The 9,936-nt window shown below is 50.5% G+C and overlaps 1 protein-coding gene across 1 annotated transcript; it reads right to left on the bottom strand.

Annotated features, from left to right (window-relative positions):
- Nucleotides 1-4,346: 4,346 nt before the first annotated feature.
- TCAP (titin-cap) lies at nt 4,347-8,850 on the bottom strand. Its single transcript, XM_056863552.1, has 2 exons — nt 8,653-8,850; nt 4,347-4,752 (listed from the first exon to the last, which is right to left on the bottom strand). Exons 1-2 carry the CDS (start codon nt 8,799-8,801, stop codon nt 4,356-4,358), a joined length of 546 nt encoding a protein of 181 aa, XP_056719530.1. The 5' UTR covers nt 8,802-8,850; the 3' UTR covers nt 4,347-4,355.
- Nucleotides 8,851-9,936: the final 1,086 nt, after the last annotated feature.

Raw genomic sequence — 9,936 nt, forward strand, 5'->3', positions numbered from 1 at the left:
TACGTTAGACTGAGGGCGGGTGACTGGCCCACCATCACCCAGCAAGCTTCCATGGCAGAGTGAGGGAGACTCCCACATCCTAGTCCAGTGATGGCGAACCTTTTAGAGACCGAGTGCCCAAAACTGCAACCAAAAACCCACTTATTTATCGCCGAGTGCCAATGCGGCAATTTAACCTGAATACCACCCCCAGAGGGGGCCCAGAGGGAGAGGCTAGGGTTGCCAAGTTCCTCTTCGCCATGAGTGGGAGGTTTTTGCGCCTGAGGAGGGCGGGGTTTGGGGAAGGACTTCAGTGCCATAGAGTCCAATTGCCAAAGTGGCAATTTTTTCCAGGGGAACTGATCTCTATTGGTTGGAGATCACCTGTAATAGCAGATCTCCAGCTAGTACCTGGAGATTGGCAACTAGTTCCTTAGTGTTTTCTCTCTACATATCAAGACAAATGGAAAGGTGTTTGGAGGATAGCTTGTGGGCACTTCAAAGGTGGAATAGGACTACACGCCCCTCCGCCCGCACAGACCCAGAGGGTGCCGGAGAAGCCGCTGGAGGGAAAGAAGGAAGGAAGGAAGGAAAGAAGGGAAGGGAGGGGAAAAGGGAAGGAAGGGAGGGAGAGAAAGAAAGAAAAAGAGAGAGAAAGAAATGGAGCAAGGGAGAGAAAGAAAAGGACAGAGGGAGACAGAAAAAGAAAGAGGCCATTTATGCATGGGAGGTTTTGCCTTGGATTTGCCACTCAGTGGGGCGCGGCAGCAGGCTTGTGAGGGGCGAGCAGGGTGGGGCAGAGGGCGCCTCCTTCGCACCCACCGACCAGCCATGCCCCTTCGCCCGCACAGGCCCAGAGGGCGCCGGAGAAGCCTCCGGCCATGCCGAGTGTGAGCGCTCGGCTTCTGTTCCCCGCTCTCCCACCCGCCTGGCTGGCCGCGCACGCTCCAGCGGCGGCAATGGCGGCAGCTTCTGTGGGAGAGTCCGGGGGCCACCGCCAATCATGTCGGAGGTTCCCCACCCCTGGGCTACAGCCTCCCCCATCCGAGGTGGGGCAGAGCCGGAAAGACCAGTGGCTTGGAGGAACCGTGCGTGCCGGCAGAAAGGGCTACGCGTGCCAGAAGTGGCACCCGTGCCATAGGTTCGCCAACACGGTCCTAGTCTGACGCTCTAACCTTCACCATGCCCCAGAATTTGCAGCCTGCGGCTTCTTTGCAGTGACACATCCCTGCATTACACAATTCTCTTGCTTGCTTGGCTTGGAGAGAAGAGTTAAAGTGGGGAAGGATGAATGCCTCGGGTACTTGTGGTTGTCCGGATTAAGGGGCGAACAGTGTGCTCATGAGAATGCTCCAGCAGCATGGCCCGCCACAGGGAACCAGTGGGGTATCTCCACACGTAGCCTTCTTGAAGAGGACTCACCCTTCCTGAGCGGAGAAACCAGCTCTGTGTTCTTACTCGGTATACAAACAAACTTGATGAAGCACCTGATATTGCTTTCTTAGGGTGAAGATTTCTTTTCAGGGTACCGAATATGTATTCCAGATGCTTGCATCACCCTTGAAACAGTACATCTGTCTTCAACCTAATTTAGGCTGAAGTGAATTACCTTAGATCCCTTTTGGACTTGGATACCTCTTAGGGTTGCCAAGTCCCTCTTCGCCACCAACGGGAGGTTTTTGGGGTGGGGCCTGAGGAGGGCGGGGTTTGGAGAGGGGAGGGACTTCAATTGCCAAAGCGGCCATTTTTCTCCAGGTGAACTGATCTCTATCAGCTGGAGATCTGTTGTAATAGCAGGAGATCTCCTGCCACCACCAGGAGGTTGGCAACGCTAATACCTCTGCAGAAAAATGGGTTTAAACAAGGGTCATGTGCTTGACTTTTTAATAATCATTTTTATCATTGGGGAGGACACAGAGCTCAGTGGCAGATCATCTGCTTTGCATGCAGAAGGTCCCAGGTTCAATCCCTGGCATCTCCTGTTGAAAAGATCAGGTTGTAGCTGGTGTGAAAGACCTCCACTTGAGACTCTAGACAGCTGCTGCCAGTCAGTAGACAATACTGCCAGTCAGTAGACAATACTGACCTTGATGGACTGAGGGTCTGATTCAGTGTAAGGCAGCTTCATGTGTTCCTGTGATCATCTCACTCATAATCCTGTGTAGCCTAAAACAAAGGGAAAAAGGGGCTACCATTACGTCCACCCCTTTACGAGACCGACCTGATGTTAACTGTGATGGGAGAATTTTTGGCCTGGATTTTTGGAAGCCGTTTTGCCTGTGGAAAGGAAAGGGGCTAGCTACACATTACACACAAATGCTGACACTGAAGCCCCAACAGCTGTATTTTTAAAGCAATAGCCGCTTGGGTAGGGTGAGAGATTTTTAGATAGGGAGGAAACGTGTTCCCCTTTTCTTGCTCGCACCAAGCTGCTTTGTCCTCCACGGGGTTCCAGTCATACCTTTACAAGGGCAAATGAGAAGTTCTCCTTTTAGTGAGGTGGGATTTGGTGTAACTCGGATACTTTATTGACAGAACTTGAATCGACGACGCCTTCTGATTGGATTTTTTTTGTATCTCCAAAGAGAAATATGAAACGTCTACTGTGCAAAGAGGCACAAAGTTAGCAATCACCTCTGCTTATTGTGAAACAGCCCTCTCCCATGTACCTGACGAAGAAATCTGTGCTGCTCATAAACATGTTCGTTGGTTGAATTCCAAATGTGAGGTTAACAATTATGAAAGTGGTCAAATTGATTAGGTGGAATGCATGCAAGGTCCTTGAAATGAAGACAGATACATTGTGGTTTTCCAGATTTTATTAATCTATAAGAATGCCATACAGAAAAATACAGTATTTCAATCAAATATCTTTAAAGAAAGAAAAAGAGGACAAAAATATACTGTGCGGGAGGTTATTCACAGTGCTGTTCTCCACCTTTGATGGTGAATTGCCTTTCTAAGGTCAATTGCCCCATCATGGGAGATGGGGCGGCATCCAAACCTATGCTGCCCTAGCCAGACCAAACCCCTTCCCTTATCTCACCTCTAAAGCCCTTTAATTCACCCTGGGATCTTCACCTCCCACAGGGGCCCTTGCTCTTCATTACATGGTAAGCATTCGTCCATTGGAGCATTCTGATCTCACTCGGGGTCCCCTACTCCAGGGCCAGATCTGCCACAGAGCTGGGCAGGGAAACGAGGGGAAAAGACTCAGGGGCTCAGCAGCTGGACCTAGTTCTACCACCCTCCTTTTACTCCTCAAGTGCCAAATGCCAATGTTTCAAGCAGGTGTCCTGGATAGGGTTGCCAACCTCCAGGTGGTGGCTGGAGATCTCCCGCTATTACAACTGATCTCCAGCCGACAGAGATCAGTTCCCCTGGAGAAAATGGCTGCTTTGTCAATGGCATTGAAGTCCCTCCCCTCTCCAAACCCCACCCTCCTCAGGCTCCACCCCAAAATCTCCAGGTATTTCCAAACCCAGAGTTGGCAACCCTAGCCCTGGACCACCATTATTCCTTTCTGTTTCTTACCCAGCAATGTCACTAGCATCTTTCCAACGCAGCCACTTACCACTGACCACCAAATCCCACTTCCCCTTCCAACACTTCGAACCAGGAGTCCTAGCTCTCTCTTGCTAAAGGCTCCCATCTCCTTCCTTATAACCATTGGACTGAAATTACTTTAACACCATATAATTTTAGGGAGTCTGAACCGCCTAGGACTTGCACACCCTTTCGCTTGCTCTTTAAATCAATGGGCTTCCTCTACTTTCCAGGGAAATCGGTTTTCTCAAAAGACATACCAAGGTACAGCAATACAAGCACCGGTGATGGAAGTGTACGGCGCTGTACATCTAATTTGGTATACACACAGAGACAGAATCACAGTTGATTCCCCTGGCGGGATTTAGGGTTGCCAACCTCCAGGTGGTGACTCAAGATCTCCTGGGATTACAACTGATCTCCAGGCCACAGAGAAAAGTGGAGAAAATGGCCAGTTTGGAAGGTGGACTCTATGGAATTATACCCTCCAGGTACTAGCTGGAGATCTCCCCCTATTACAACTGATCTCCAGCCGCTTTGGCAATTGGACTCTATGGCACTGAAGTTCCTCCCTTCCCCAAACCCTGCCCTGCTCAGGCTCCTCCCCCAAAATCTACAGCTATTTCCCAACCCAGAACTGGCAACCCTAACCAGAGTTCTCAGTCTGAATCATCAACGTGGTTTTGCTCCTACCAAGACTGTTCTACGTGTTTGGCCCCTTTCACATAGGCTTCATGCAGCCACAGGTGGGGCCCCCAAAGCATCCAAGCCAGTCCCAAAAGAAAAAGCAGTGAAGTGGGTGTGGGTGTGGGTGTGGGTCTTTCGCCGCTTCACCCCCTCTGGGCCTCTTGAGACATGGAACGGGACAAGGAGCGGGGCAGGCCGGCTTTCCTGAAGTCGGGGCGGCTGGGCTGGACCACGGGAGGCAACTCCTTGGTGATCTCGACCAGGGGCGTCTTGTCGAGGCACACGCCCGTCGCTGGCAGCGACTCCGCCGACTCGGAGGGGGTGGGCGTCAGCTCCCGCTCGGCCTTGCCGCTCAGCTTGGCAGGAGTGAAGATGGGCAAAGGCAAGGCCCGCTGGTACGGCAGGTGGTAGGAGGCCAGGGGTTCGCCCAGAAGCCCCAGACGGAGGATGCCCCACGGAGACAGCTGCACCACCACCCGGGCCTCCTGTTGCTGGTGGTAGGTTTCCCGGCGCCGTCTGTCTGCCTCAGACCAGCACCAGCTGCAGAGGGGAAAGCAAAGGCCAAATTCGTGATCAAATTCAGCCGTCTTGGAAGGGAGATACAAAAAGATACCATATGCAGGACGATTATGCCCCTGCTCTGATGGGAGTACTGAGACCCTCGAGCACGTTGTGTTTGAATGAAAAATCTACAACAAGATACGAGAAGCCGTTCTTTCTGTATTATCGGACCTCCCAGGGCGATCCAGAGCCTTTAGTCTTTCTAACATGCTCTCAGACAAAGATATGGAGATAACTTTTAAAGTGGCCAAATTTGGGTGGCAAGCAATGAGGACCAGGCGTGCATGGGTCAAACTTAATGGTTGAGCGATTTTATATTTATATTTATACTAATTCCAAACATGTAATATTTTTAATTAAGCGCTTAACGGCTTTTATGAGTGAGAGATTGTAAGATGTTATAGGGGCTCACACTTGATGCACTTTTATATGTGTTATGTATGTATATCTGGTATGTTTTTATGCTGGTCTTGGACCGTATCAAACTCTCTTTGTACTTTGTACTTTTGATTCAGCACACACGCCCCAGTAGCCCACCTTCACTATGGCCAATGCAATTCAGTAGCTCCATCGAACAAACCCCCGGGCTTTCTACGTTTGCTCTCCCTTTGCTCTCTACTGTTTTTGATCTGCTACGGCTCAAATGTGATCATCTTCTGCTGTGCAGCCAGCCTGTTGGAATGGTTTCCTTCAGTTAGGAGGGTTGGTTTCAAAGGCATTGTAGGGCCTTTCTGTTTATTTTGTGGATGCTGCTGATCCCCCCACCCTGCAAATTGGTAGTGATTTGAGGAGGAGGAGGACAAGAAGAAGAAGAGCTGGTTTTTATATGCCGACTTTCTCTACTTTTGAAGGAGAGTCAAACTGGCTTACAATCTCCTTCCCTTCCTCTTCCCACAACAGCCACTTTGTGAGGTGGGTGAGGCTGAGAGAGCTCAAAGAGAGCTGTGACTAGCCCAAGGTCACCCAGCTGGCTTCATGTGTAGGAGTAGGGAAACTGACCTGGTTCACCAGATAGGGTTGCCAGGTCCCCCCTCTCCTCCGGCGGGAGGTTTTTGGGGCGGAGCTGTGGCACAGATCGCGTGCATGTGGCCGCGCCGACGCAATCCCATCACTTCCGGTTTACACCTGGAAGCGCCGCATCGCAAGGGGCTTTTACCACTCAAACTGGGAGTTTGAGTGATAAAGGGCCGGTGGCAATGCAGCGCTTCTGGGTGTAAACTGGAAGTTATGTGCTGCAGCATGCAGCTGTGCGTGCACGCTTGCCTGCCAACCCTTAGCTGGTTGTCGGGCAGCTGGGTGGATTGGCAGGGTTTTGCCCACCACCACAGGGCACTTGGCAACCTTATCACTAGATTAGAGTCCACTGCTCATGTGGAGGAGTGGGGAATTAAACCCGGTTCTCCAGATTAGAGTCCACCTTCTTAACCACCACACCAACCTGGCTCCTAGTGGATGCATTGTCTGTATTTGCATAATTTTATGATTATATTTTCTGGAGTTAGCACTGTTGTGTAAACTGTCTTGAGCCTCCTTGGATTAGGGCTGCCAGGTCCCTCCTGGCCACTAGCAGAAAATGGGGGTGGGGGTAGGTTGCCAGATACAGATTGGGAGACTCCTGGAGATTTGGGGGTAGAGGCTAGGGAGGACAGGGACCTCAGTGGGGTATAATACCATAGAGTCCACCCACCCTCCAAAACATCTGTTTTCCCCAGGGCAATTGATTCTCTGTAGACTGGAGAGGAGCTGTAATTCCGGAGGATCCCCCAGTCCCACCTGGAGGCTGGCATCCCTCCCTACCTTGGACAGTGGGAAAGGCAGTGCATAAACATGGTAATTAATAAATGAATACTGGATTGATGAACCAAGGCTCATTATCTCTCTGACTCTATGGGATGTCCTTGTGTGTGTGTGTGTGTTAAGTGCCGTCAAGTCGCTTCGGACTCATGGCGACCCTATGAATGAAAGTCCTCCAAAATGTCCTATCTTTGACAGCCTTGTTCAGATCTTGCAAATTGAAGGCTGTGGCTTCCTTTATTGAGTCCTTTATTGATTCCTTTATTGAGGGATGTCCCTGTAGAGTTAGATAATTCATGGAAGGCTTCAGCCTGCCAGTGACAACTCATCATGGTAGCTAACAATAGACCTCCATGTTCGGTGGCAGAACACGTTAAATGTTGCAGACAAACGAGGGACAGCTCTTTCCATCACACCCTGCTTGAGAGCTTCCCAGAAACATCTTGCTGGCCACTGCCGGAGATGGAAAGCTGAACACAATGCCCCCCAAAGTAATCAGTTTATTCTTATCTGAAGAAGTGACCTGTGGCTCACAAAAGCTCATACCCTGCCAGAAAGTGTGTTAGTCTTTAAGGTGCTACTGAACTCTTGCTCTTTTCTACCGTTTATCCTTAACTGTATGTACACATCCGAAACCGGGAGGGATCTCTAGGCGGCAGAGATCAGTTCCCCTGGAGAAAATGGCCGCTTTGGCAATTGGACTCTATGGCATTGAAGTCCCTCCCCTCTCCTAACCCCACCCTCCTCAGGCTCCGCCTGAAATGTGGTGTTGGAGGAGAGTGTTACGGATACCGTGGACCTCCATAAAAACAAATCAGTGGGTTATAGATCAAATCAAGCCTGAACTGACCCTAGAAACGAAAATGACTAAACTGAGGCTATCGTACTTTGGTCACATTCTGAAAAGAGTCACTGGAAAAGACAATCATCCTAGGAAAAGTTGAGGGCAGCAGAAAAAGAGGAAGACCCATCAAGAGACGGATTGACTCTATAAAGCAGTGATGGCGAACCTTTTAGCGGCCGAGTGCCCAAACTGCAACCCCAAACCCCCTTATTTATCGCAAAGTGCCAACACAGCTAGAAGTCCACATGGGGCTAGGGGTTGCCAGATCCCTCTTTGCCACCTGCGGGAGGTTTTTGGGGCGGAGCCTGAGGATGGTGGGGTTTGGGGAGGGACTTCAATGCCATAGAATCCAATTGCCAAAGTGGCCATTTTATCCAGATCTAAAATAGCACATCTCCTGCTACTACCTGGAGGTGGGCAACCCTGCATGGGTGGCCGAGTGGGGAAAGGGAAGCAGCTGGAGTATAGCCCCCACCCCTTCAGTTTGGTTCTTTTTACAACTGTTTATCTTCACACAAATTAAAAAAGACTGTTATGCTGGGGGGGCTGATGGTGGGGACAGCCCTCTACACGTGCTCAGAGGCACCTTCGGTTGCATGAACGAGCAGAGTGGAAACCTGAGCTAAGCGAAGGGCTTGGCACCAGCACAAACTCCAGGCGAGCCCTCGTTCGGCCCTCACCACCAACCCCGTGCTGCAGTCACCAACCAGCCTGCCACAGACGGCCGCCCAGGTATCCCACTCCAGGTCCAGCCCCGTCCCGGCTCCACCTATTCCAGTCCTAGGCAGAAGGTTCGTCGTTGTCTTCACTTCCGGAGCGCACAGCTGGCAACTACGGAGAAGGTGCTGGGAAGGAGCCTGGCACTTCCCGGAGGAGCCGGGAAGATACCGCTGGTCCCCAGACTCCTCAGCCAGGGAAACCAACTCAGGCAAACTCTGTGCTGGGCGACGGCTTGCGTGCCCACAGAGAGGGCTCTGAGTGCCGCCTCTGGCACGCGTGTCATAGGTTCGCCACCACTGCAAAGGAAGCCACAGCCTCAGTTTGCAAGAGCTGAGCAAGGCTATTAAGAATAGGACGTTTTGGAAGACACTGATTCATAGGGTCACCATGAATCAGAAGTGACTTGACGGCACTTAACATGCACACTTCCATCACAGCAGCAACCTGGGCCACCCGATCAATGAACCACGTCTTCGATCGAGCCTGTGACGATCTTAGCTTTACTCAAGCCCCAAACTTACCCTTCTTCGGGCCTGGTGCTCAGCGACAGGTCTTTCCATACGGCGGAGAAGGTCTCTTTCCGTCCTGTATCCCTCTCGGATACTTGGCAACCCAGTTCGGCTGCCGTCAGGTTTCCGGAACTGCGGAGGACCACGCTCTTGCCGTGCATGGCGATGTTTGGGGTCCTGCTTGAGCCAGGAAGGTTTCGTCTAGTCTCGGCTCTGTCTGATTTGCTGCCCCTCTCGTGGGCGATTTATATAGTCTTCTGAGTGCCGCCTCGGAAAGTCTTGGCGTCTGTAGCTATTTCGGTCTTGCAGAGTCACTGATGGAATATTCTGAAATCAGACACCCCTCCTGCATCCCCCCACCTCAGGTTATGTTTGTTGCTGGAAACTAAGTCAGTGACGTGGCCATATTTTTATACCCTCAACCCCATCCTTCTTGGAAAGAGCTGGTGGCAGTCAACAGGTAATTTAATGGCATTAGCAGTGAAGATCAAGAGGATGTTTCAAACTCCAAAGGTGTAATATTTTCTAACCATTAGACCCTAGAACAGCAAATCCTGTCTCATAGGACAGATCGCGATGGGTAGCCACGTTAGTCTGTCAGTAACAGTTAGTGTTGCCAGGTCCCTCTTTGGCACTGGTGGAAGGTTTTGGGGGTGGAGCCTGAGGAGGGCGGGGTTTGGAGAGGTGAGGGACTTCAATGCCATAGAGTCCAATTGCCAAAGTGGCCATTTTCTCCAGGTGAACTGATCTCTATTGGCTGGAGATCAGTTGTAATAGCGGGGGATCTCCAGCTACTACCTGGAGGTTGGCAACCCTAGTAACAGTAGAATTATGCTAATTGTATAGAAAAACTTTGATTGTGTTTCCCTTTAATTCTTGTATATATGTTCACTTCTTGCACTTACCTGCACTCTTATAAATTTATCTTTTGTTAAAATTACCTTGTAGTGCTGTTTGGATCTCTTCCACTACCTGGTGGTTGGCAACCCTAGTAACAGTAGAAAAGAGCAAGCGTCCATTAGCACCTTAAAGACTAACAAAATTTCTGGCAGGGTATGAGCTTATGTGAGCTACAGCTCACTTCTTCAGATACAGCTAGATACAGATAGATACCATCTATCCTTAGGTAGAGAAGAGTGAATAGACACACGATGACAATGTAAATGTCAATAGCAAGTAAATGGCATTAGCAGGTGTGATTGGATTAGGTGTGATATGCAGAGAGGTAGTAGGCATGGAGAAATTAGCATTGGTAATGAGACAGGAATCCCAGATCTCTATTCAGTCCTGGAGAAT

The sequence above is a fragment of the Euleptes europaea genome, chromosome 18 (genome assembly GCF_029931775.1).
Source record: "Euleptes europaea isolate rEulEur1 chromosome 18, rEulEur1.hap1, whole genome shotgun sequence".
Lineage (NCBI taxonomy): Eukaryota > Metazoa > Chordata > Lepidosauria > Squamata > Sphaerodactylidae > Euleptes > Euleptes europaea.

Coding starts and splice junctions, on each gene's coding strand:
- TCAP (XM_056863552.1), bottom strand. CDS start 8,801: ATGCACGGCAAGAGCGTGGTCCTCCGCAGTTCCGGAAACCTGACGGCA. Junction 4,753..8,652: donor AGCACCAGGCCCGAAGAAGG/GTAAGTTTGGGG, acceptor TCCCCTCTGCAG/CTGGTGCTGGTCTGAGGCAG.